This window comes from Astyanax mexicanus, chromosome 25 (assembly GCF_023375975.1).
Source record: "Astyanax mexicanus isolate ESR-SI-001 chromosome 25, AstMex3_surface, whole genome shotgun sequence".
NCBI lineage: Eukaryota > Metazoa > Chordata > Actinopteri > Characiformes > Acestrorhamphidae > Astyanax > Astyanax mexicanus.
This window is the reverse complement of record NC_064432.1, coordinates 9,258,118-9,285,547: the sequence shown is the minus strand read 5'-3', so window position 1 is coordinate 9,285,547 and position 27,430 is coordinate 9,258,118. Positions and strand designations below refer to the sequence as shown.

Genomic DNA, 27,430 nt, shown 5'->3' with positions numbered 1-27,430 from the left:
GAAATAATAAATACACTGATATGCCAAAAGTCATGGGATATCATTATATAAATTGATCATGAAGGGTTGCCTCAGGGAACAGCTTGGGAACATCCACACCTGTGTAAGTGGTGAAACTGAACACTGGTCAGTGTGCTCATGGCAAGGTGATGTGAATTGTGGGTTATTTTTACACTAAAGAATGATCAGATACAAAGTTCAGTTTGTTTACAGACTAAGTCAAGTCTGCACACACAGTTAATTTAGTCCTCCAGTAAATGTTAAACCATCAGTCTGATGATTAAAACATGTTTAACACAGAGATTTGGAGGAATTCTCTTAGTTAACATAAGAGGTAACATTCTGTTCACCACAGAACATACTCTCGTCTATCTCTAACTGAAACTCCATTCATAAACTTTTAGACGAGAATGATGGAGAGACTGGACGGACAGAAGTTTTTTTCGGTGGTGTTGGTTCTGAAGCTCGCTTGCTAAGCTAACTTCTAGTACAGATACATTGAGTATCAGACAGATGAGCTCAGTACAGCAGTTTCTGAATTAAACCAAGTATTGATGATAAAGTACTTGACGGACGTCTAAGTTAGTTAATGTTAGCTAACGGGCTAACAGCACAGACTATGTTCCAACTACTACACGTCTAGAAGATGAAGCTTTGACCCTGCACACACAGTCGGGTGTCAGTTAGTTAGATTAAGAGATTGTAGCCATTTTAATAAATATAACAAGGCGTCCTATAGTGTATCTGAATTTCATACAATATCAGTAGTGCAATAAAAGAGAAGGTGTGTAGTTTGAGAAATGGGACGTAGCTGCCATCTCCTGGTTAAAATATTAATTTATCTGTCCTGTTGTTGAGACGTGGGTCTCTGCAGCTCGGAGTTGTGGGCGTGTCGAAAGGTGGTGTCTATTGGTCTATTGGAGCTGGCGTGTCAGCGTGGCCGCCATTTTAGAGTCGGCAACCATGCGCCCCCCTGTGGATTTATTTACACTGAGGAAGGAGTTTAATAAACCTATAGACCGTTTCAGATGAATATTCATGAGCGTAGGAAGTGACGTAGCTGTTCCTGGGACACCTCCGTTTAGCGGTAAACAGCGTTCAAAACAGTGGACGTAATTTAATTTAAACCTTCCCTTACACACTGTTCCACAGCCACAATAACTGCTGCAACATGACTGCAAACGTCACCTAATCTGAGAGTCACAAACATTGAAAATCAGGTCATTAAGAAGCAGATTTTCAAATTGTTCTTCAAACAAGTAAACTATGGAGGACCAAAAATTACATAAGTATAAATAAATAAATGCACATATAAATAAATATATAATTAAATAAATGAATAAATAAATAAATGTTGAAATAAAACAAATACATGCATAAATAATTGTATACAATTATTTATGCATGTATTTTTTTATTTCAACATTTATTTATTTATTCATTTATTTATTTACCTATACAATTATTTATTTTTTCATTCATTTATTTTAACATTTCTACATTTATTTATTCATTTATTTCCACATTTCCACATATTTATTTATTTACCTATACAATTATTTATACGTGCATTTATTTATGTATATATTTATTTATTTCAACATTTATATATTTATTAATTCATTTATTTATTTCTACATTTATTGCATTTATTTATTTATACTTATGTCCTTTTTGGTTCTCCATAGTAAATACGCGTGCTTTCGTTTATCACACTGCTAACCTGCCATGCAGTTACAGTGTCCGCTCACAACTTCTCCCTCCTTCTGAGCTACAAACCATGCAGAGTGCGTGTTGGATAGCGTTTGACTTGCTACAACTTCACCATACACTCTAGTGATGCCTTTTCTTCTATAGGAACAAATATTCCCAACTTTTCCACTAAGAAGGTAATTATATGCGTCCAAAGTGCGGTTCGCTTTCACTGCCTCTCTGGTGTAAACACACTCTGTTTCAGCAAGGTAGTGATACACATCTGGGTAGGTCACTTCCCTCTTCAATCCTTATCAAAATGATCAGGAGAAGAGGTTTGATCATTAATTATTAATTTCTGACCATAGCGTGTTTGCTCTGTGTTCTGGAGATTTGCGAAATATGCGTTCGTCATTTTGACAGCTGAATATTTGAAAACAGCTCCACCGCAAGCATCGAAGGAACAGACATGTGCAGTAGCTTTGCTAGTGTTTTCCCTCATCGAAACGGTCTATAATAATCACAACTCCACCAAATTTTCACACGTTTTTTTTTTACAAACAGCAGAGATGTAGTAATGATTCAGGACGCTGTGAAACATTACAAATACGTGCTTTCATGCTTAAATAATTTATATTATGCTCTTTAACAAAGACAGACATATGGTATGGCATATTAATAAGTGCATAAATTAAAGAACATAATATAAAGTATTTCAGCACGTATTTGTAAGGTGTGACAGCGTCCTGAATCATTACTACATCTCTGCTGTTTGTAACAAATGAAACGGTGTGAAAATCAGGTAGAAATTGGTGGAGTTGTGATTATTATAAGTGTATTAATCCTTTTCGGGAGTAAAGTTTTGACACGCCCACTCTATTGCGTACACCACATTTCGACACGCCCATACCCTTCAACACGCCCACCTTTCGACACGCCCACTACTAAGATAACAGGAAACATGGTTCCCCACTATGTATGAATGAGGAATATGAGTAATATTGAACATAGGCTCATAGCAACTACATATCAAATACATAGTTTCAATGTTTTTAATATATTTAAATATTTTTTTAACCGCACCCTGTCATCTGTAAAATGACAGATTCAGTCAGACTCCATGTTTGTTTTGTACATTTCTGTCTCACAGCCAGAAAATACATTCAGACAGTGCAAAGATACATTACCTCAATATATGTTTGTGTGTAAATAGGTCACATTATATGTCATACATATATATAAATATATAAATATATACATATATATATATAATTTTTATAATAATAATAATAATTATTATTATTATTACTTTGTTTTTATTTATTATTATCACCATATATATTTTTTTTTATACAGTACAATACATACAATTTAATAAGTGCTAAATGCTACAAACAAAATACCTCGTTGGCTGCTTGTTGAGAAAAGAGGTTCTTGAGTCTTTGAGAACTTTTGGAAAGTCACCCTTTACACAGTATTTTAAACACAAAAAACAATGAATTTACAGTATATTAAATTAATGCAATTTTAATCTAACATTAAAAACTGAGCATATTATTTATTAATTATTTACTTAATGAAAATAAATTGATTATGAAATGAAATAAAATGTGCTTTATGCATGAACATCAGCAGTTACACTAGCAGTAACACTGGTGTCTGATACACTTGTTCCAGCACCACACACACGCACTCTTACACCACTACCATACATGTGTCACTGCTGTCAAGTACACTTAACAGTAACCAGTACTTAGTAATGGTACCTGCTTGTTGTGTCTTCAGGATCCTCATTGTGTTGGTGTCCTCCATCTCTGTGTTGGGGTCATGACCTCTAACAGCGTCTGCACTCTCGTAGATATCCTCCACCATCTCCACTGTATCTCCTCTGTTCATCTCCTCAGATCCAATCACATCATCATAAACACTCAGAGACATGTCTAATCTCTAAAAGACTGAAACACTGAATTACTGCGTCTCTGTAGGAACACTACAGCAGTGCTGCACCGGTCGCCTACTTTAACTACAACAGTGGTTTTAATAAAGGAAGTGCCCAAGTGCCATCAAATATATACAGTTTCCTGTCTGAGCTGAAGGTGAAGCTGATCTTAATCTCTCATACACTACTACATTTATGAGATTACAATATAATCTGAATAAAATTTATTTATGTATGTTTACATGTGTTTATATTTCCATGCATGGTTCTGAACATCCAGGTGACTGGAATGGAAAAAACTGGAGGCAATAAGAGGTTCCGTCCCAAGGCTATTAAAGCAGTCCAGGTCAGCAGAGCTTTCCCTATGGTGGAGTTGGCAGGAACTGAAGGACCTCTGCTGGTCAATCGGTACTGGACTGATAATGACATTATGGATGCAGCCTCTGGCCTATCTGACCCCCAACAATTTGGAGAAAGAAAGTTTAGAGAACTTGAGGACTTTATGTCATGTCGCCCAACCTTGAACGAAATGCGGGCAGACATGTTGGATTACACCATGTTGACGATGGTAGAGCAAGGAGGGGTCAAGGCAGTGGCAGAGGCACTGGGAGAGATAGATTTGCTGGCAATTGGCCAGCTTCCCAGCCAAGCCAGCAGCAGCAACAAGTCTTCGAAGAAGGAGAAGACTGGACTAACCGATGCTACACCTGTGGAAAATATGAACATTTTGCTTGGAACTGCCAAGATCAGGCCCAGGGCTCCGGAAAGACAACCGACCAGTATGTCAAATGATCTCCCTGGCCAGAAGTAGATGCACCGTCCCATGGAAGGACCTTGGTCCATGGGCTTAACGGGTGGCCAGGGCTAAAGATTGGGTGAACACGGAGTGCCCTGACATGCAGTACAGGGCCTCCACCAGAACATGGAGGCACCCCTTTAATTACCATTTGAGGGCAGAGCCCACTGTGGAGCTTTTTTGGCCAGCTCCACTCGTGCAGGCAGTCTCACTCACAGAAGAAGAGGAACAAGAACTAGTTTCACTTCCTCCTCAGCGGTGGGCCACTAGTAAGCATGATGTGGGTCTAATAAAAGATTGTGAACCAGTGTCCATTTCACCAAAGTCTTCCTATAGGACTAGACAAGCTCAATATACTTTACAACTTGAGCAATCGAAGGCATTGGACCCGTGTTTCAAGCTCTCCTTGAGGCAGGGGTCATAGTGCCATGCCCAGATTCACCAATCCGAACACCAATCTTCCCAGTAATAAAACCCGGCTATCAAAGGCTTATGCACCTGGAATCTATAATCTCACTCAAAATATTTCTAAAATCTATAATCTCACTCAAATTTTTTGTTCATCCTGCCTGATTTCTGCCCAAAACACACACAGACAGACCAAACCACGGTCTGACATACCAGTGGGACACCCCCCACCCACAGAACCAGTTCAACACTGGCAGATAAACTTCATACAGCTTACACCAGCTGATAGGAAAAAAAAGTTTCTCTTGGTCTTGCAGGTGTATGTTCAGCAAATGGATTGAAGCTTTCCTTACAGGTACACAGGATGGAGTAGCAGTAGCCAAGCTGTTCCTACAGGAAACTATCCCAAGATGGGGTCTGCCTTAACGAATCTCAAGCTAAAGTGGCAAGACAAACTGGGTTAAATTGGGTTAAGGTATTGCCTTTGGTTTTGAGGTAGAGCAGGACCAAAATCCAAGCCAGAACATGCCTGAGCGCTCTTGAGATTGTTTTTGGCAGACCACCAAATGTAGAGATAGGGCCCCCGCCCCTCGATAATCACCTCCTTGACCACCCACTTGTAACACATTTTGCCGATCTCCACGACACACTCTCTTTTGTGTCTAAACAGGTGGAAGCAGCACTTCCGGAAGCAGCCGACCAGGCTTTCCACGAGATCCCGCCACGGGAGCTGGGTGCTGGTGAAGGACCACACCAAGTCCTCCTAACCACCCACATGGCGGTAAAGACAGAGGGAAGAGGCACTTGCGTTCACCACACACTCCAAGCGACCTAGTATAGGGACCACACTCGTTTAAGGTATCCTCAAGCCTGACAGGTGTAGGACGAGTGCGATAGGGCGTGCTCGCACTCCAAATACCGAAGGGTCAAGAAAAGGCTAAGGTTACCTGCCCCGAGGTGTGGAAACCAGGGATTCTAGGCGAGTCTGTATGGCCTGGATCACACCCTAAGAAACAGCTCCAGCATGCGGATCATCATACTTCTTGCCTGCCTGGGTTCCTCGCTAGGAGCCTGGGAGGCCGCTGAAAAACAGTGCCAAGGGAACAAGGCCTGCAAGGTGACAGTGGTGACGGCAAACGCCGTCTCATTCATTGCTATCCCATGGATTCCCACCCACCCCCACCTAGATAACACCACAGCTGTTCCACTGATACAGAATAGGTCAGACTGTGAATTGAATCTGGGGATAGAACATATGTTGAATTTTTCCCAAGAATATTTGCTAACAGGACAGCTGCCCCGATGTTATAGAAGCTTTCAAGCCTCTAAGCCCCATCGCCCGGATTGTGACCCATCGGGACCCAGGTTTAATCCAAAGTTAAGCAATATGTATTTAACTGTAGTTTCTCCATCAGGATCTACTATGTGCTTGGGTCCTTGTATTTTTAACTGCATTTCAGCAATACTTACACGTTCATTCACTGCTCAGTACCAGCTGTTACAGGTGAATTATAAAGATGACAGCTTCCTCTCTGTGGAAAGAGGAAGTGAGAGTAGTGGCAGACAGCCTAGGCCCTTTTCTTAGACAGGAAAACAGTTGTTGTTGAACTCAAACTATGTGTTGCGGTAGAAATAGTAAATGTGTTGAGTGCGATTGCCATATAAGGGAAGTCTATGATATATCTCTGAATGCTGATTCATGTTTGTAACCATGAAAGGATGCTGAGGGAAGATATAAAAAAAAACTGCTACTCAGCTCACAGAGCTCTGAGCTAGGAATCACAGACCTTTGTATCTCTGTGTATCTAACTCTCAATAAAGCTTGTTACTCATTTCGACATACGACTCAGAGGTTTGATTTTATTCTGTCTATCAACAATTTCCACCACAATTGTAAATAATATTAAACTAGAATTATATACATACTGTACTATATATACTATATAGAGTTTTATATACTGGTCTGAGCTAGGGTGACCAGATGTCCTCTTTTTCCCGGACATGTCCTACTTTTGAGACCTACAAAAATGTTCCGGGGGGATTTCAAAATCGTCCGGGATTTTGTTTGACTGCCCACTGTACAGTGCATTGTGATTAGAATTGCCACGCTGTTCCATTCCACTCCATTACAGGTTTCTCTGTATCGCAAATTAGTCACGCCCTTCTCCTCAAATCTATCTACTTTGCATTGTGTGTGTGAAGAAGAAAGCGTGGGCTTGCCATTCTACCCCCTAGTGTTTACAAGCGAAAGTACGTCTGTGTCCACTGGTTCTACACCTTTTCTCTGGGTGGTACTTTCAGTGTTGAGCATCAGACCAAGAGAGCAGGCTTGTGACAGAGAAACCGAGGGACTGAGCAGGAATGTGTAGCACATAAACAGTTAGTAACGTTAGTAAAGTTAGTTACACAGAGACTTTGAGGTGATGGAGGTAATGTTAGCTCTATTACATGAGAATGATGAGCAATGGTTGATGAAACAGCAAACGGTCAAGACTGAGAAGTGTTGGATGAGCAGCAAGTGTGTATTTTAGGCTATATCATTTTATTTTAGATATTTAGGTTTAAGGTGTGTTAAAAGGCTGCATAGTTTCAGTTTTGTAGCCTCTATGCTGTGGATCAGCATGTTTTAAAAAGCACTGAAACAAGTGAAATAACAGATTTTAAAACTGATAAATGATCAGTTAACTTAAAAAGTAAGTGTAAAAAATATAAAAGTAATATTAGCAAAAGGTATACCCACACTGAATAGGAGTAAAACAGTGTCAAATGCTTTTAAGACATAGTTGCATTTCATGAATTCATAAAGCAGCCCTGTTTGTAGCCTGATACAAATACATGTTATAGCTGTTTAAAGGAGGAAGTACCTTTAAGCTGAAGAATTAGAATTTAGCTGTTATATTAGAGAAATTCAGAAAATACCAAAAAAAGGTGTCCTCCTTTTCAGAAACCCAAATCTGGTCACCCTAATCTGAGCTAAATCATTAAAGAAATCCACAGTTATGATCAGTATTTGCTCAGAGTTTCATAATCCTGTCAGGATCTTCAGTCTGGATTAGAAACAGGTTGAGTTTGGGTGTGACGTCATGATAAATCCACTAGAGGGAGCCAATCAGCAGCTTAAATGCTGGATCTGAGGCTGTGAGGCTGATCAGTGATTTACAGTCTGCAGTAAAATTACAGATTAAAATATTTTATTAATCTTTGTGGTGTCTCTGGACAGTTCTAGATAATAAAAATAAAGGAGTAATTTATTGTAAAAATAATTAACAGTAAAATATCTTAGAATTAAATACAGATTAGAGGGTGAATAAGGGTTTCTGCTGGTGGAGCCGCCACGATTCTCTGTGTAACAGTGAGAAAGACACAGTCTCAGATACGTCTCAGCTCCATCCTCTAACCAGCGCTGTTTACTCAGAAACTGAAAACTTCATAAAGCTTTGTCTCGATCGTTCAGTCTGAGACGCTTCATCTGAAAGAGGGTTCTCTGCTCTGCGTCTCTGAAAACCTGTTTATTATTATAATCACACATCCAGCACATGAGCACAGTTACAGTTTGTACAGTTTGGATATTGATGCTCTAATGAAGGTTTTCAGAAGCTCCACCCTGAGATAAAAGCTGGGTTTGGGGTTAAGTGAGGATCTGGACCAGTTCAGCTGCAGAGAGACGGTAGGAGAATGGTTTGTGCTGCTGCTGTGCTGAGTGTGTACCTTCATGTTAATTAGCTTGTGTATAATTGGATGTTTTTGTAGTTGTTATTGGAAGTTATACAGGTTTTAAGGGTCTGACCTAAAGCAGAGTGTTAAGGAGGGTATTTACATTCAGTCGCTGTATCACCATCAGCAGCCGGAGTCCGAGAGAGGACAATTGTCTGTGTTTTCAGCTCAGGTGTCTGTTGGCTGATGTATCAGATCTGGGGATCTGGTGCTTTCTTCTGAGTGTGTTGACTGCCTAGTGATTGGGTATTGGACTTACAAATTGCGTAGAAATTGGAGTAAAATTTGGAATAAATTATTAAGTTCAGTTGCTGTGCACTTACGGAGTGTTTGCATTTGCACGTCTGTGTCAGCAGTTTAAAGGAACTGAATGCATTCATTAGGAGGGATGTCCAAAAACATTTTAACATAACGGGTTGGTTTCCCAAAAAGAGGTTAAGCATATTCTTGTACTGCACAAAATTTGTGATTGAGATTTTTCACTAAAAGTAAAAACTGTGTATGACTAAAATTAATCAGAATGAATAACAGTGAAATGAGTCTTTATAGAACACTCCTGTTTTCAGCAGATTCTTGTTTTTGTCTTTATTTAATTAAACACTTTTAAAAAGAGAAGTTATTCAGGAGTAACAAAAAGGGAATATTACACACTTCTCCCACAATATCTACTCTTTATATTCTCTTTTCACAGATCCAAAAAAACTGGTTATTACAGGGATAATCAGCCCAGTTCTTCACAGGATCAGACCCATAGCCGTATAAACCACAGTCCTCCTCTCCGTAATTGTTGGGTTCTCCAGCTCCCCAGAACCTATCAGAGAGAAGGAGAGTATCAGAGTGTTTATCAGAGCAGTGAGGAGTGAGAGTCAGTAACTGCATCATGATCAGAGTTCAGTTCAGGAGTCTCTTACCCAGTGATCAGTTCTGATCCGTCCACCCATTTCCAGACCCCCTCTGTTTCACCGTCACTCAGACCAATCCAAACCCACTGACCTTTTCTTAATGTGTTAATGAAGACCTGTTGAAGACATGTCATCATTTGAGCATTTAAAATTATTCTATAAGAACCAGCACTCTTCCACCTGTAGGAAACCTGTGAGATCAACAGCACTTAACTGTGCTCTTCTAACTGTGTTCAATTGTGTTCTTCTAATCATATTCTTCTAACTCAGTTCTTCTGACTGGACTCTTCTTCACTGAATTTGTGTTTTAAACACAGTCCACAGTCCGTCTTATTAGCTGCACTGATCATATAGGACACTGTAGTTCTATAATTACAGACAGTAGTCCCTCTATTTCTCTACATAATTTATTATCCTACTTTCACCCTGTTCTTCAATCTTCACAGAAAGTGGATGAGGCTATGATTTCAGTGGTTGTTTTTATTTTGTTCACAACTAATTACACAATTTATATCAGTAAAGATTTTTAACTTCTCTTCTCAACCTTTCTTTCATCGAGATCCGGTGCGTGATTTACGTTTTCCCAGTGTATATAATCAGTGGAGCTAATAAAATAAACAGTGGGAGTAGAAACAAAAAACTGAAACAAAAAATTTAAACAGGACTATGTAGTTTTACAGTGCTTTACAGGTAAATAAACTCTTACTGCTGCGATAAACATTACTAAACAGTTTAATACATCTCTCTCTCTCTCTCTCTCTCTCTCACCTGTTCTTCTCTGCTGTTGATGATCACCAGGTCTGATCCTCTCTTTCTGCAGTCGTTTCTGCTCTCACTCCAGTTCTTCTTCTCAGTAGAGACGTAGTAAAGACTGGAGCTGAAGTAGAACCACCCGTCCCTAACTGCTTTATCTATGGATGAAACACAAAAGCAATGCATTATGAGAAAACACCTGTGGTCACTTCTGGTCACGATTGCTTGATGCTCTTCACAGAAAAATACTTTTTAACTCTCTTCTCTGGTCTATATGATTACGATTCTGAGAGATGTGAAACAGAGCTGCCAGAAAGAAATGAGACACAAATGTGTGAGTTAACCTGAAAGAACGTACAATTCAGACTTTACAGGTAAGATACAGATTTAATGGAACACTTAAGATTTAAGGCTGTGATTCTGGTTTCAGTGCAACAACACTGATAAAAGTTTGAACGTAGAAAACTAAAAAATGACCAGAATGAATAAAAAGTGCATCTGAATATGGAACTGAATGCACTTAGACTGTTTTTATATTTGCACTTGATGAACACCTTCAAATAGCTCTTTACGAGTACAACACAATGTGGCTTAAATCAAACTCCATAGTTTAACAATGTGGAATGATTTAGTGGCACAACTCTGTACCAGTTTAACCTCAAACCAGTGTTAGAATGGTGTTCCTAATAAAGTGATTACGAATGTCAATTAATCACTAACCCAGTTCAGAAACCCTTCTCTGGAGCCCGTCTCTCTCTGCCTGTAACTGGTCTCTCTCTGCAGTCAGGTTGGTGTAACTGGTCTGTAACTGGTCTCTCTCTGCAGTCAGGTTGGTGTAACTGGTCTGTAACTGGTCTCTCTCTGCAGTCAGGTTGGTGTTACTGGTCTGTAACTGGTCTCTCTCTCTGCAGTCAGGTTGGTGTAACTGGTCTGTAACTGGTCTCTCTCTGCAGTCAGGTTGGTGTTACTGGTCTGTAACTGGTCTCTCTCTGCAGTCAGGTGGTTGAACTGGATCCACAGCACTGTGATGGCAGTCAGCAGGAGAACACACAGCAGACCCTGACCCACTGCAGCCAGTCTGTAGCGTCTGCTTCCTGCAGAGCGACTCTCTATGAGGAAAAAAAAACAGATACATGAACTTTACTCAGGTGTTCACGTCACCCTGTCCAGCCTGAGACTCCTGCTAGCTTCAGAATCTGGGACAAATGGGACAATGTGCTCAACCACTGTTTCAGCCAACAGCTTCCTTGGTCACTGCCCCTAGTGACCAATGATTAATTGGAGGCTGTATTGAGAACATTGGAACCTCTCCATGTGCAGCACCATTGGCCATCCAAGAGTATGACCCAGGTCTGGCCAGCCCTGCATTAACCTCAGGTTTGATGGTGAAAACCGCTGACCCAAATGCCTGCTCAATGTCTTTCACTGCACCACAGCCACTTTTCCACCACCCAACAGCACCTGTGAACAGCCGCATTGCTGCCCCGGGCTGTATGGAAAGGAGGACCAGAACCATCACTCCTTCATCTTCAGCTCTGGCTTTCAGCTCCAGACACCAGGGCCCGCCTCATCCATGTCCCTGATGGGTAAAATCCTAGAAGAGGGGAATGTCATCGGGCAAGGCAAGAGGGCTTACCCTGACGCCACGGCCCTGGTCAGGGGTGCCCAGCAAAGCGAAATAGACTGAATAGCCAAACTCGGCTCATTTATAGGCTGGGACTGTTTTACTTTCTAGCTAAAAAATGCTAAAGAGATACAGATACAGGCCACTTACATCTGTGTACGTGAACCATCTATAAAGCCAAATCCAATCGGAGCAAAAAATCGGATTAGAGCAATGAGCAATGTGGTAATGTGAATGTAGTCTCAGACGACTATCATACATCTGTCACTGCTGTCAAGTACACATTTATCAGTATGAGATACCTGTGTTCACTGTTTAACTTCCCAAGAACCGGTAATTCACTGATATTCTCTACAACACAATACAGTGGTGAACTGCTTGTTCCTTATTATCACCAGAAAAGTTACATTTTCACAAAGAGTAGACTTCTACAGTGTAGAGCTCAGTCTTTAACTATTTTACAAAATTCAGTCAGTAATAGTACCTGCTCGTTGTGTCTTCCGTATTCTCATCTTATTGGTGTCCTCCATCTCTATGTTGGGGTCATGACCTCTAACAGCGTCTGCACTCTCCTCAGATCCAATCACATTATCATAAACATTCAGAGACATGTCTAATCTCTAAAAGACTGAAACACTGAATTACTGCGTCTTTGTAGGAACACTACAGCAGTGCTGCACCGATCACCCACTTCAACTACAATAGTGCTGTTAAGGAAGGAAGTTCCCAAGTGCCATCAACAATATACCGTTTCCTGTCTGAGCTGAAGGTGTAAAAACAGCAGAGCTCTCATGCTCTTTATTAAAGCTGATCTTAGTCTCTCATACACTACTACATTTATGAGATCACAACACAACTTCTTCTATGTATGTTTATGTGTTTACATTTCCATACACGGTTCTGTACATCCAGTTCATCCATCACTCCACATTTCTAATGAGTGTTTTATCCACTGTTTCTCACACTGATCAGCAGCAGCAGTTTGATTCTCTCTCATAGATGAACTGAAGACATCAACTGTTCCATTCAGAAAACTGAGAGAAACATATTCACTAAACTGAGCTCTGAAAATCCAGTACTGCTGACTGATATTCAGTGATTGAGCTGCTCTTGGTTTCCTCTAGAGGGCAGTAGAGAAGTGTGTGTGCTGTGGAAAAGCTCAATAGTGCTGCTTCTCTTCTCAGTCAGACCAGTGAAAACAGTTCCAGCTCTACTTTAGCACTCATGCTAAACTGCACTAAAAGCTACAGACACTCTGCTTCACTTTAACTCACTTTCAGGTTGAGTTTGGATGTGACGTCATGATTAATCCACTAGAGGGAGCCAATCAGCAGCTTAAATGCTGGATCTGAGGCTGTGAGGCTGATCATTGATTTACAGTCTGCAGTAAAATTACAGATTAAAATATTTTATTAATCTTTGTGGTGTCTCTGGACAGGTCTGGATAATAAAAATAAAAATGTATTGTAAAAGTAATTAACAGTAAAATATCGTAGACTTAAATACAGATTAGAGGGTGAATAAGGGTTTCTGCTGGTGGAGCCGCCACGATTCTCTGTGTAACAGTGAGAAAGACACAGTCTCAGATGCGTCTCAGCTCCATCCTCTAACCAGCGCTGTTTGTCTTTGTCTCGATCGTTCAGTCTGAGACGCTTCATCTGAAAGAGGGTTCTCTGCTCTGCGTCTCTGAAAACCTGTTTATTATTATAATCACACATCCAGCACATAAGCACAGTCACAGTTTGCACAGTTTGGATATTGAGGCTCTAATGAAGGCTTACAGAAGCTCCACCCTGAGATAAAGGCTGGGTTTGGGGTTTAGTGAGGACCTGCACCAGTTCAGCTGCAGAGACACGGTAGGAGAATGGTTTGTGCTGCTGCTGTGCTGAGTGTGTGACTTCATGTTAATTAGCTTGTGTATAATTGGATAATTTTACTTGTCATAGGAAGTTATACAGGTTTAAAGGGTCTGACCTAAAGCAGAGTGTTAAGGAGTGCATTTACATTCAGTAACTGCATCACCCTCAGCAACCGGAGTCCAAGAGAGAACAATTGTCTGTGTTTTCAGCTCGGGTGTCTGTTGGCTGATGTATCAGATCTGGGGATCTGGTGCTTTCTTCTGAGTGTGTTGACTGCCTAGTGATTGTGTATTTGGACTTACAAATTGAGTAGAAATTGGGTTAAAATTTGGAACAAATACTTAAGTATAGTATCTGTCCATTTAGAGTGTTTGCATTTGCACGTCTGTGTCAGCAGTTTAAAGTAAGTCAATGCATTCATTTGGAGGGATGTCCAAACAAATTTAAACACAATGGGTTGATTTCCCAAAAAGGGATTAAGCATATTCTTGTACTACACAAAATTTGTAATTGAGATTTTTCACTAAAAGTAAAAACTGTGTATGTGTTGGACAGGTCAAAAAGTGGTTATTTGATTTATTTTATTTATATTATAATATGATTTTGTGTGGCATTATTGTGAGATTTATTTTGGACTTCTGTTTATTTGCTGTGATTATTGTGGAGTGTATTTTGGATTTTTTGTCTATTTGCTGTGATGTGTGCTGTGTTTTGAGGTGGTTCGTCACTGATTAGTTCTTTAAGGCTGTCTAATTACCTGAACAGCTGACTGTTTCTGACAGCTGTCTGTTTCTTGCCATTCTTTTTCTTTCGCCAATCAGAGCAGCGGGAGAGCGCGGGCATGTCGGGACTTTTATTTTAAAAGGTGGACTCTTATCGTGTGGAGGAGAGCAGCAACAGGGCAGGAAGCAGGAAGTGGGGTTCGTGCAGGGGACACGCGCGAGTCGGAACTGACTCAGGAGCGGCAGCGGTGGACTCGGCGTGCGGCGGGGTGAGAACGCCGAGAGAGAGTTGGAGTACGGGGTGGGTTAGGACTGAGCTGTGACTGAAGTGAGGATGGACGGAAGTGATGACGGATCTGGCAGTGAGCCAGACTCGTTTGGTTGTAGGAGCAGGAATAGGGCCGGTGAGGGAGGAGAATGGCAGGTTGTGCGGTCTAAGAAGAGCAGACGTTTGTCTGAGGATAGAGATTCTAGTGGCAGTGGAGTGCGTGGAGAGACTGTGAAGCGTCGTAAGGAGGAATACCTCATTTTGATCCAGTTTGAATCTGAATCTGCTGGCGTGCTGAATCCGGTCAGGTTGACATCTGAAATTAAATCAGCTCTAGGGGATGTGGCCGGAGCTAAGGTGTTGAGAGGAGGTAAGCTTCTGATAACATGTAAGGATGAGCGTCAACGGGATAAAGCACTTAAAATGAAGTTTCTAGGGGGTAAGAAAGTGATACCGAGATTGTTTAAGGATAAGCAGAGGCTGCAAGGGGTTGTCACAGGGGTGTCATTGGATGTATCTATGGATCAGCTCAAACGTAATCTGTCTGGAGGTACTGTGATTGAGGCCGTCAGGCTTAAAGGCTTCAGGAATGGAGTTAAAGGTGATAGCCTTTCTGTAATGATTCTGTTTGATGGTGACATTTTACCGGATAGGGTTTACCTGGGATATATTAGCTTTCCAGTACGGGCTTACATCCCTCCACCTATTAGATGTTTTAACTGCCAGAGGTATGGACATGTAGCTGCAGCGTGTAGAGGAAAGAAGCGGTGTGGTGTATATGGGGGAGATCATGAGTACGGACACTGTGCAGAGGGGGTTAAACCCAAATGTTGCAATTGTGGGGGAGATCATAAGGCTGCATATGGCGGATGTGAAGTGCGGAAAAGAGCTGCTAAAGTCCAGGAAGTTCGAGTTACGCAGGGGCTAACCTATGCTGCAGCTCTAAAGGAGGTTAATACGGTTGCTCCTCCTGAAGGTGTGACAGGCAGAGCTGTTACTGGGCTCTGGGTTAACCATTTTGGGCTTGGATGGCCACCGTAGTGGAGGAGCAGCGGCTCCCCCTCCCCTCTGTGTTGTGCTAGAAATGCTAGTTAGCTCAGTATAAAAGCATGGATAGCATGCTGCTGTGTTGAGCTCGTGGTTTCCTTTGTTGCTGGGTCGTGTTACTGCAGGACTTGCTGCTGGGTGGTTTCCTAAGGTACGTGTCTTTTGTGCAGTGGGGTTTTTGTTGATTTTGATCCACTCTAAAATAACACAAACGCCTTGATATACAGGGGTGGCCTGCCGGAAAACGGGTGTGAATGCGGTTAGCGGTTAGCCGTTAGCATCAGCCGGCTCTGAGCATCGTCGCATAAAACTGCAGCTTGGTGTGGATTCGGAGCTGTATTGGATGTAAGGTAGGCATTTGGGGTGCAGCAATGCTTATCTAGGTGGGGTTTTAACCATATTATGGCTGATATTTATGGTAAATGCCTCTTTAGGTGTATGCTCTGGCGTGCCGGAAAACGGGTGTGAACGCGGTTAGCCGTTAGCATCAGCTAACTCTGGGCATCGTCGCATAAAACTGCAGCTTGGTGTGGATGTGGAGCTGTATTGGATGCAAGGTAGGCATTTGGGGTGCAGCAACGCTTATCTAGGTGGGGTTTTAACCATATGGCTGATATTTATGGTAAATGCCTCTTATTTAGGTGTATGCTCTGGCGTGCCGGAAAACAGGTGTGTTTTGACCGGAACAACGGTAGGAGTTTTTTTTAGTATTTTCCGGTTGGAGGGAATTTTAGGCTTTGTTTAAATATATTTGGGATTTCATTTGTAGATTGGAGCAGGAACCCTGGATGTATTCTAGCCCAAGCAAGTGATAATTCAAGCCTACAGGTGTTCAGCTGAAGTGTCGCCATCGGAGAAGGCTGAGGTGGCACCAAGCCGAGCAGTCCCTAGTCTTCTGCTGTTTTGCCTATGCTGTTTTGTTGGGGTTGAATTAATTTAAGATTTATTCATTTATTTTGTTCTTTTTATTTCTGGGTGTTTATTATTTGTATTAAAAAGACTGTTTTGTTTTCTTTTCTTTTTTTCCTTTTTTTTTGTTTCTGTTGGAAATTGATTTTGTTATTTGTATTTTTGTTAACTTGACCCCACCTTGTGTCAATGGTGGCAGACCTCTTTGGGCCCTCCTATAGGAAGCTGGCTGTTTATTTGTTAGTGATACTGGCCGTAAACTAAATGGAAAATTAATAAGTATAACATTTATTGTTACTAATCTGTTTCTCTTTCTTGTAGAACAACTTGGTGCACGTGGTGTCCCCCTTGGGCCGACTGGTTACCTCCTCCTTGGGAAATCTTTCCTTTTGCACTTGGTTTGCTGTGTTGGACTCACCCTTGGTTTGAGGTGTTGCGACGTGTGTGGGTGTGTGTGAGTACTCTGTGTGTGCTTGCAGAGGTTGTATTTCTCCTTGGGAGGGAGGGCCCGGGCACAAGAATTGTCCAGCACCAGTTAGCTACAGAAAGATGATAATGCTATGTTAAGACTCTAAACAGCCAGTATCTCTAATATCCTTTTTTTTAAGCGCATTTTGTCCCAAGGCTCAGTGTATACTTTTAAAGTTGTTTTTTTAAAAAAAACTTTAATTGCTTAATAAAGTGTTCTTATGTATTTCATGTATCTACTATTTCAAACTTGAATAAGTAAAGATTTTATGCTGAACCTCATCTCACGTCTCCTGAGTATCTCTGAATGCACCTGTGTGCTTTGGGTATTATTTATATTTATTTCCTGGGGTGAAACTCCCCAGGTGGCGTAGTCTACCTTCATTGAATCATAAGGGTCACATTTGTGGCGTAGTCGGCAGGATCGTGAGAATTTGAGACGTGTTTTGAGGTTCAGATTTTGGTAATAGTGATATAATTGTGTGTTTTAGTATTAAAGGCAAAACAGCAGTTGGCGTGTTGGTCCCCAAATTTTAGTTGGGTGCTCACAGGGAACAGTTTAATTTACCCCTTTTGTTTTCTCTTTTTCTTATTTCCCTTTTATCATGGCCAACGAGCTCCAGGAAATGAGAGACCTGGTGAGACAGCTCCAGGCAGATAATGAGCGTCTTTTACAAGAGCGTGTATCTCAGCCCCAACCAGGCCCTAGTGGTATTGATGGACATCCAGAGGCTGTGAGTTATCGGGCCCCAGTGGACAGGCTCTTGTACATCCCCCGTGAGCGTAAATGCCCAGTGTTCAGAGGTAGGTCTGGGATAAGTATAGAGGAGTGGAGAGAAGAAGTAGAAGCTAGCATCCGGGCACGCCACTTGGCACCCCTTGACCAGGCTTATTTTATGATGGATCATTTGGATGGGGAAGCTAAGGACGAAATACGGTATAGACCTAGAATGCAAAGGGAGGATCCACAGAAAATTTTGTCTATTCTTCAAGAGTTATATGGTTGTTCAAAGTCATATGTTGCTTTGCAGGAGAACTTTTTTTGTCGTAAACAACTTGAAGGAGAGTCATTACAGGAGTACTCACATGCTCTGTTAGCACTTATGGATAAAATAAAGCAGTGTGCCTCACATGTAGTGCCTAATGCTGATGTCTTGGTTCGTGATCAATTTGTAGAGAATGTTCAAGATCCTGCTCTCCGCAGGGAACTGAAGCAGTTGATCCGCCAGACACCAGAGTTGTCCATGTTACAGGTGCGTGCAGCAGCGATTCAATGGGAGCGTGAGAGTAGGCCAGATGATCCCGGTCGAGGTAGGAGTTATTCTGTCCCCTCTGTGTGTGCTATGCACATGTCTAGGGAGCCATATGCAGCTCAATCTTCTGTGGGTAATTCTACATCTCTAGAGATGACAGAACTCAGGGCGATGTTACTTAAACAACAAGAGCAGATTAATCAGCTAACACAGAGCATTGCTAAATTTCATGCTTCACCTCAGACTTTTGGTCCAAGTCGGTCTAACATAATTTGTAGACGGTGCCAAAAACCCGGACACTATGCGAGGGATTGTGAAAATGAAAGGGTCCCTGTACGTCCAGTAGCAGCTGCCCCTCATAGTCGAATGGGTGCTAACACTCAGCCGTCGGAAAACTAGCTCCCACCATTGTGCAGAGCCACGCATTGGACGGGGACAGTATTGGCTCTACCCATAAGAGTTTTGTGAATCCGTCAACTGTTTCATTGTTAGTTGGCCAGTGCCCAAAGGTAGCTATTCGGTTGGGGGGAGTGGTGGTTAATTGCCTGCTTGATACTGGGTCTATGGTTTCGACTATAGCGGAAAGTTTCTTCCGTCAACACATTCAGGGTGACTTGCAATCTTGCCGGTGGCTGCAGCTCTGTGCTGCTAATGGGTTGGCTATACCTTATGTGGGCTATGTTGAACTAACGGTAGAGCTACTTGGCAAGTCGATTCCGAATCGTGGCTGGTTGGTAGTTAAGGACCTTCCGGGGCAAAGTACCTCCACTGTAGTTCCAGGCGTGCTGGGGATGAATGTAATTAGAGAGTGTTATCGGGAGCTGTTTGGCCAACATGGCCCTGCGTTGTTTGATCTTCCTCCAGTGGTACATGCGTCACCACCCTGGCAGCAAGCCCTGCAGTACTGTCACCAGGGTTTAGACGAGCCTTCTAGCTTAACAGGGGTTGCTAAAGTTAGGGGTGGGAGACCTATTCGGATACCTGCTGGTACATTTAAAATGATTGCGGCTACGTGTTCTAGCCAGCTCAGTGAGCATGCTAATGGGGTGCTAATTGAACCTTCTGACACAGTGGGTGTTTTGCCTGACGGACTGTTGGTTGCTGTTTCGCTAGTCAAGGTGGTTCGAGGGACTGTATATGTGCCAGTGGTAAATGTGGGTTGTGTTAGTGTTGCTTTACCTCCACATTGTCCCTTAGGAGTATTGACCAGTGTGCAGGTTGTGAGTCTGCCTGATGGAGTTACAGAAGAGGTGAGTCAGCCTTCGGTGTATGCCCGGGTTCAGACCCAGGTAGCCCAGCCCAGTTCAGTTTTGGAGCAGATTGGGGCATTAGATCTGTCTGTTCTGTCCCAAGTAGACCAAGAGAAGGTTCGGTCCCTGCTTTATAAACATTCTGCTGTATTCTCATCATTTGAGGGAGATATTGGGTGTACAAACTTAATTTCTCATGACATCCCTTTGTTAGATGATGTACCGGTAAGACAGAGGTACAGGCGTATTCCCCCCTCAGACTATGATGCGGTTAAAGCTCATATTCATCAACTCCTGGAGAACCAGGTAATTCAGGAAAGCTGTAGCCCATATGCCTCACCCATTGTTCTGGTGAAAAAGAAAGATGGCACCCTTCGTATGTGCGTCGATTACCGTCAGCTTAATGCCAAGACTAGAAAGGATGCATTCCCACTCCCTAGGATAGAGGAGACCTTGGATGCACTGTCAGGGGCCCAGTGGTTTTCAACAATGGACCTGGCTAGCGGGTACAATCAGATTCCAGTTACAGAGAGTGACCGCCCAAAGACTGCTTTTTGTACTCCCTTCGGTCTATTCCATTTTACTCGTATGCCTTTTGGGTTATGTAACGCCCCTAGTACCTTTCAAAGGCTCATGGAGAGGATGTTTGGGGATCAAAATTGCCAATCATTATTGTTGTACCTTGATGACATCATTGTGTTTTCTTCTGACTTAGATCAGCACTTGAGCCGCTTGGAGTTGGTGCTGAATCGACTAGGACAAGCTGGGCTAAAGGCTAAGTTGGAGAAGTGCTGTTTCTTTCGTCGCCAGGTTCGTTATTTGGGTCATCTTGTATCTGACAAGGGGGTATCCACAGACCCAGAGAAGGTATCTGCTGTCTCTAATTGGCCTCGTCCAACCATAGTTTCTGAGCTACGGTCATTCCTTGGCTTTGCTAGTTACTATCGTCGTTTTATCGAAGGGTTTGCGAAGTTGGCTGCTCCGTTGCATCAGTTGGTAGCTGAGGCAGGTGGGACAAAGGCTCGCAAAGGCCGTGGGCCCCCATTATTAGAATTATGGTCAGAACAGTGTGAAACCAGTTTTCAGGCACTTAAGCATAGGCTTGTGGATGCACCTACACTTGCTTTTGCTAACTTTGCTCTCCCATTTATTTTAGAGGTTGATGCTAGTCACCAAGGCTTGGGAGCTGTACTTTCCCAGGAGCAGGATGGTCGGGTGCGTCCTGTTGCTTACGCAAGCCGTAGTCTCAACCCTAATGAGAAGTTGTATAGCTCCATGAAGCTGGAGTTTCTGGGTTTGAAGTGGGCTATGACAGAAAAATTCCGGGAGTATCTGTGGGGCCAGGAGTGTATTGTCTGGACAGACAACAACCCCTTGAGCCATTTAAGTACCGCTAAATTGGGTGCTACTGAGCAGCGCTGGGTTTCCCAGTTGTCGGCATTCCATTACACCGTCCGCTATCGGTCGGGCCGCACAAATAAAAATGCTGATTCCCTATCACGACAGAGAATGTGCGTTCCCGAAGATTTGCACAATTCTGCTATGGGGGGTGTGACTTTGCCTCTTATTTTGCAGCAGCAAGCCAGGGAAGGCGCCCCTGTACCACCGGTAGCTCAGTGTTCCATCTCTGCTTTTCCTTCCCATAATCATGACGAATTGAGGGCTCTACAGGAAGCTGACCCAGGCATTCAAGGTTTTATTTCTTTCTGGCAGGCAGGCAGACTCCCGGGGCGAAGTGTGAGGGTAGACCTACCCATTCGGACCCAAGGGTTCTTGCGCCAATGGGATAGAATTGTGGTGCATAAGGGGCTACTATACCGTAGAATTCTGAAGCCAGATGGGGGGGAGGAAGTATTGCAGTTATTGCTTCCAGAGTGTTTGCAGGAGGAAGTTTTGCGGCAACTGCATGACCATCACGGCCATCAGGGTATAGAGCGTACCATAGCATTGATAAGGGAACGGTGTTATTGGCCTGGGATGACTAACGATATTGAGCAGTGGTGTCAGCAATGTGTGAGGTGTACCCTGGCTAAACCCCCTCAGCCACGCTTGCGTGCCCCTATGGGGCATCTTTTGGCCTCAAGACCTAATGAGGTAGTGGCTATAGACTTTTCTTTTCTAGAGCCTGCTAGAGATGGCACGGAACAAGTTCTGGTAATAACTGACGTGTTCTCTAAATTCACTCAGGTAATCCCTACTCGAGATCAAAGGGCTTCTACAGTGGCCAAGGCACTAGTTCAGCATTGGTTTTATCGATATGGTGTCCCGGCACGGTTACATTCAGACTGTGGTGCAAGCTTCGAGAGTTCCCTGGTTCGCCAGCTTTGTGACTTGTATGGCATCCAGAAAACACGGACCACCCCATACCACCCTCAAGGTAACGGCCAGTGCGAGAGATTTAATCGAACCATGCATAACCTGCTGCGTACATTGTCTCAGGAACAGAAGAACCATTGGCCAGACTACCTGCCCCAGTTGGTCTTTAATTATAATTCTTCCATCCATCAGTCGACAGGGGAATCGCCACACTTTCTGCTGTTTGGGCAGGAACCTCAACTCCCAGTAGATTTTTTGTTGGGTAGGGTTCAGGAGACTGAGGGCAGAACCGTTTGTGACTGGGTCCAGGAACATCAGCGGCGTCTCCAGGTTGCTTTTAAAGGGGCAAGGGAGAGGTTACAGGTGGCAGCACAACGGCGAAAGGAGCGGCATGATCAGGGTTCTTTAGCTGATCCGTTGCAGATAGGCCAGCTGGTTTACCTTCGTGATCATTCAGTGCGTGGACGCAAGAAAATCCAGGATGCCTGGAGCGCTGTTGTCCACAAGGTGTTAAAGGTACCTGAACCGGGGGGTGTAGTGTACTCTGTGGCTCCAGTGCGAGATTTAGAGCAAGTTCGGCAGGTACACAGGGTAATGATGAAGCTAGTCCCACAAAAGTTGTCAGTAGCGACCCCTCCAGCAGAATGTCCAAGTTTAGAACAGGGGGTAGAACAGAGGGAGGACGAGTTGGGGCGATGGTTGGTCTTGGGGGTTCCTGAAGCCCCACCTCAGGGGTCCTTACCTGTGGCTGCTCCGGAGGTGATCAGTCCTGAGGACACTCATGCCCCCATAAGCACTGAACCAAGTTCTGTTCCGGATGTTGATACTGGGGATAGGGATTTAGTTAGTCTTCGGCGTACAACTAGAGTGACTGCAGGCCGGCATAGAAACCCTCATCGTCTGCCAACACCCATGGTGAGAGTAGCTGATGACCCTGCACCATTGGTATCCGGTTCAAGCAGTATGGCTATAGCGTATTTTAGACCTTGGGACTAGTAAACAGTATTCTGTCGACGGGACGCCGACACAAAATGTGGTGGTATATGTGACAGGCAGAGCTGTTACTGGGCTCTGGGTTAACCATTTTGGGCTTGGATGGCCACCGTAGTGGAGGAGCAGCGGCTCCCCCTCCCCTCTGTGTTGTGCTAGAAATGCTAGTTAGCTCAGTATAAAAGCATGGATAGCATGCTGCTGTGTTGAGCTCGTGGTTTCCTTTGTTGCTGGGTCGTGTTACTGCAGGACTTGCTGCTGGGTGGTTTCCTAAGGTACGTGTCTTTTGTGCAGTGGGGTTTTTGTTGATTTTGATCCACTCTAAAATAACACAAACGCCTTGATATACAGGGGTGGCCTGCCGGAAAACGGGTGTGAATGCGGTTAGCGGTTAGCCGTTAGCATCAGCCGGCTCTGAGCATCGTCGCATAAAACTGCAGCTTGGTGTGGATTCGGAGCTGTATTGGATGTAAGGTAGGCATTTGGGGTGCAGCAATGCTTATCTAGGTGGGGTTTTAACCATATTATGGCTGATATTTATGGTAAATGCCTCTTTAGGTGTATGCTCTGGCGTGCCGGAAAACGGGTGTGAACGCGGTTAGCGGTTAGCCGTTAGCATCAGCTAACTCTGGGCATCGTCGCATAAAACTGCAGCTTGGTGTGGATGTGGAGCTGTATTGGATGCAAGGTAGGCATTTGGGGTGCAGCAACGCTTATCTAGGTGGGGTTTTAACCATATGGCTGATATTTATGGTAAATGCCTCTTATTTAGGTGTATGCTCTGGCGTGCCGGAAAACAGGTGTGTTTTGACCGGAACAACGGTAGGAGTTTTTTTTAGTATTTTCCGGTTGGAGGGAATTTTAGGCTTTGTTTAAATATATTTGGGATTTCATTTGTAGATTGGAGCAGGAACCCTGGATGTATTCTAGCCCAAGCAAGTGATAATTCAAGCCTACAGGTGTTCAGCTGAAGTGTCGCCATCGGAGAAGGCTGAGGTGGCACCAAGCCGAGCAGTCCCTAGTCTTCTGCTGTTTTGCCTATGCTGTTTTGTTGGGGTTGAATTAATTTAAGATTTATTCATTTATTTTGTTCTTTTTATTTCTGGGTGTTTATTATTTGTATTAAAAAGACTGTTTTGTTTTCTTTTCTTTTTTTCCTTTTTTTTTGTTTCTGTTGGAAATTGATTTTGTTATTTGTATTTTTGTTAACTTGACCCCACCTTGTGTCAATGGTGGCAGACCTCTTTGGGCCCTCCTATAGGAAGCTGGCTGTTTATTTGTTAGTGATACTGGCCGTAAACTAAATGGAAAATTAATAAGTATAACATTTATTGTTACTAATCTGTTTCTCTTTCTTGTAGAACAACTTGGTGCACGTGGTGTCCCCCTTGGGCCGACTGGTTACCTCCTCCTTGGGAAATCTTTCCTTTTGCACTTGGTTTGCTGTGTTGGACTCACCCTTGGTTTGAGGTGTTGCGACGTGTGTGGGTGTGTGTGAGTACTCTGTGTGTGCTTGCAGAGGTTGTATTTCTCCTTGGGAGGGAGGGCCCGGGCACAAGAATTGTCCAGCACCAGTTAGCTACAGAAAGATGATAATGCTATGTTAAGACTCTAAACAGCCAGTATCTCTAATATCCTTTTTTTTAAGCGCATTTTGTCCCAAGGCTCAGTGTATACTTTTAAAGTTGTTTTTTTAAAAAAAACTTTAATTGCTTAATAAAGTGTTCTTATGTATTTCATGTATCTACTATTTCAAACTTGAATAAGTAAAGATTTTATGCTGAACCTCATCTCACGTCTCCTGAGTATCTCTGAATGCACCTGTGTGCTTTGGGTATTATTTATATTTATTTCCTGGGGTGAAACTCCCCAGGTGGCGTAGTCTACCTTCATTGAATCATAAGGGTCACAAAGGCAGTGCTGTAAGATCAGCGCGCACAGTTACTGATGTTCCTAGAACCGCCCTGAGCCACCAAACGCACTGTCCTATCACTCGAGATACTCTGGTAGTTGATAAGATAAAGTTTGTTATGTTTATGGCCGATGTGGTCAACTGTACTGCCCAGACTAATAGTAGGACCGAAAGAATTAAAATCATTGTTAGATCTGCAGAAAAGTTTCTGGATATTAAAAGTTTGACTTGGGAAGTGATTAGCTCGAGTCTTGCTGGGAGGGTTCAACCTTCGCAGTCTAGTGATGGCCCGTAATGGGAATTTTAATATTACAGTGGAATGCAAGGAGTTTGATTGCTAATGGACAAGATTTTAAGAAATTTGTGATTAGTAGAAAATGTGTACCTGATATTGTGTGTGTGCAAGAGACCTGGCTTAAACCCCATTTAAGTTTTACTTTGTCAGGTTATGTAGTCATTCGAAGGGATAGGGATAAGGGTAATGGTGGAGGTGTAGCTACTTTTATTAGGGAAGGAATTGGGTTTAAAGTTAAGCACTTAAGCAGTGAGTTTGAGTCATTGGTGGTGGAGGTATGGGGCACGAGTGGGAAATTCAAGATTGTCAATATGTATAACCCGTGTGATAAACTTTCTGTAGACGTTCTGTCGAAAATGGCAGGACCAGGACAGGGTAAGGCATTGTGGTGTGGAGATTTTAATGCGCACAGCTCACTATGGGGTAGTTCTGTTACTGATGGAAATGGTCTGGCTGTTGAGGAGTTTTTAATGGAAGAGGGCCTGGTATGCTTAAATGATGGTAGGGCTACTAGGTTTAGTATGAATAGTCATACCAAGTCTGCTATTGATTTAACACTAGCTTCTTCTGATTTGGCTGGCATGAGTACTTGGGATGTGGTGCATTTTACTTCTCTGGGTAGTGACCATTATCCTATTTTTTGTGAGTTGGGTACAGAGGTTGTTACAGAACCAAGAGGATACTTGCATAGGTGGAATTTTGATAAGGCTGATTGGAACAAATTCTCTGAACTGTGTGAACTTAGATTGTTGGACTGGTCTATGTCTGGAGATGTAAATAAATGTAATGAGGAGCTGTGTGGAATTCTGTATAGAGCTGCTGAGGAATCCATACCTGTAAAGAAGTTTGGTGGTAAGAAGGCAGCAGTTCCCTGGTGGACTCCAGAATGCTCTTTAGCAGTCAGAAGGCGTAATACTGCCCTCCGTGTGGTGCGAAGAACCTTGTTGGCATCTGATCTAATTATTTATAAACAAGCTCAAGCTGTGGTCAGGAAAACTGTAAAATCTTCAAAGAAGGAGTACTGGAGGTCCTTTTGTAGTAGTATTGGGACTGACATTCCTGTGACTGAAATTTGGACTATGATTAGGAAAATGAGGGGCATTAGAAAAACTGGGACGATTCCTGTTTTACAGAAGGGAGACTGGGAAGCTGTGACTGAGGTGGACAAGGCAGAAGTTCTGGCTCAAGCTTTTGTACAGGTTCATGGATCTGCAAATTTAAGTAGTGAGCTGGTGGCCTGCAGGGGTAGAGTCCTTGTACAAAACCCTGAGGTATTAAATAAGAAATTGGTGTTTGATAGTGTTTTAGATAGTGATCTTACTTTACTAGAACTCAAACAAGCCATAGAGAGATCTGGCCGAACATCCCCTGGTAAAGATAATATCTGTTATGATATGTTTAAACATCTCACAGACAAATCTCTTAGTATAATTTTGGACTTTTATAATGAAGTTTGGACAGCAGGGCAACTTCCGTCAGCTTGGAAATTGGCCATAGTGGTACCAGTAGGAAAGCCAGGAAAGGACTTGTCTGATACAGCTGGTTATAGGCCTATTTCTTTAACTTCACATTTAAGTAAGCTTATGGAACGCATGATAACAGAAAGGTTGTCCTACTTTCTTGAGCGTCAGAATAGCTTTTCTCCTTATCAGAGTGGTTTTCGTAGGGGCAGAATGACAATGGACTCAATCCTAGGTTTAGAAGCGGATATCAGGAGGGCACAGCTTTATAAAGAAGTGGTTGTTGCTGTATTTTTTGATATTGAAAAGGCTTATGATATGCTATGGCGAGAAGGTCTGCTAATTAAGCTGTCTATGCTCGGAATCGGAGGGAGGATGTACAACTGGGTAATGGATTTTTTAATGAATAGGTCCATACAGGTCAGGGTGGGTATAGCTGCTCCCAACTTTTTCTTAACTGGTTGATAAAAGTGCCGCACTCCGACTGATGGTTCAAACGTTTTATTACAGGTATGTTCTGCCTTACAACGCCCAAGACCACCGTGAACACTGAAATAGAATACACAGTGGCAAATACACATCAGTAACACCGCCATGTTACAGTCTATGAATTATGAAAATTACTACACAAAATTTTAATGCTCTCAAACGTAATTGACACACATACAACACAAGAATATTTAACTTAAATGACTATACCGTGTGCACCTCCAACCAGAAGGTTAGGCATTGCTAGAAGTCCATTTTGTCCTATTTCACAGCCCTTTGTCCTTTTCGACTCCTTGCACTCACCGACTGACTAAAAACGAAACTTAATTTTTTACCCAAGTGCACCATGTGACCAACTGATGAA

The 27,430-nt window shown here is 42.9% G+C and overlaps 2 protein-coding genes and 1 long non-coding RNA gene across 3 annotated transcripts in view; 1 reads left to right on the top strand and 2 right to left on the bottom strand.

The window, feature by feature from the left end:
- Positions 1-9,221: 9,221 nt before the first annotated feature.
- The window catches only part of LOC125787602 (CD209 antigen-like), a 42,945-nt gene continuing 24,736 nt past the window's right edge, over positions 9,222-27,430 (bottom strand). The window contains exons 3-6 of the mRNA XM_049472020.1: positions 10,925-11,048; positions 10,220-10,353; positions 9,461-9,567; positions 9,222-9,360 (exon numbers count right to left, since the gene is read on the bottom strand). Coding sequence (XP_049327977.1) covers positions 9,222-9,360; positions 9,461-9,567; positions 10,220-10,353; positions 10,925-11,048 — 504 coding nt within the window. The remainder of the gene's footprint in view (positions 9,361-9,460; positions 9,568-10,219; positions 10,354-10,924; positions 11,049-27,430) is intronic.
- Positions 15,054-26,354, top strand: LOC125787671 (uncharacterized). The gene is made up of 2 exons (XM_049472242.1): positions 15,054-15,653; positions 24,825-26,354. Exons 1-2 carry the CDS (start codon positions 15,101-15,103, stop codon positions 25,115-25,117), a joined length of 846 nt encoding a protein of 281 aa, XP_049328199.1. The 5' UTR covers positions 15,054-15,100; the 3' UTR covers positions 25,118-26,354.
- Positions 16,779-24,698, bottom strand: LOC125787685 (uncharacterized). The gene is made up of 2 exons (XR_007429477.1): positions 24,615-24,698; positions 16,779-17,296 (listed from the first exon to the last, which is right to left on the bottom strand). It is a non-coding gene; the product is annotated as an uncharacterized LOC125787685 (long non-coding RNA).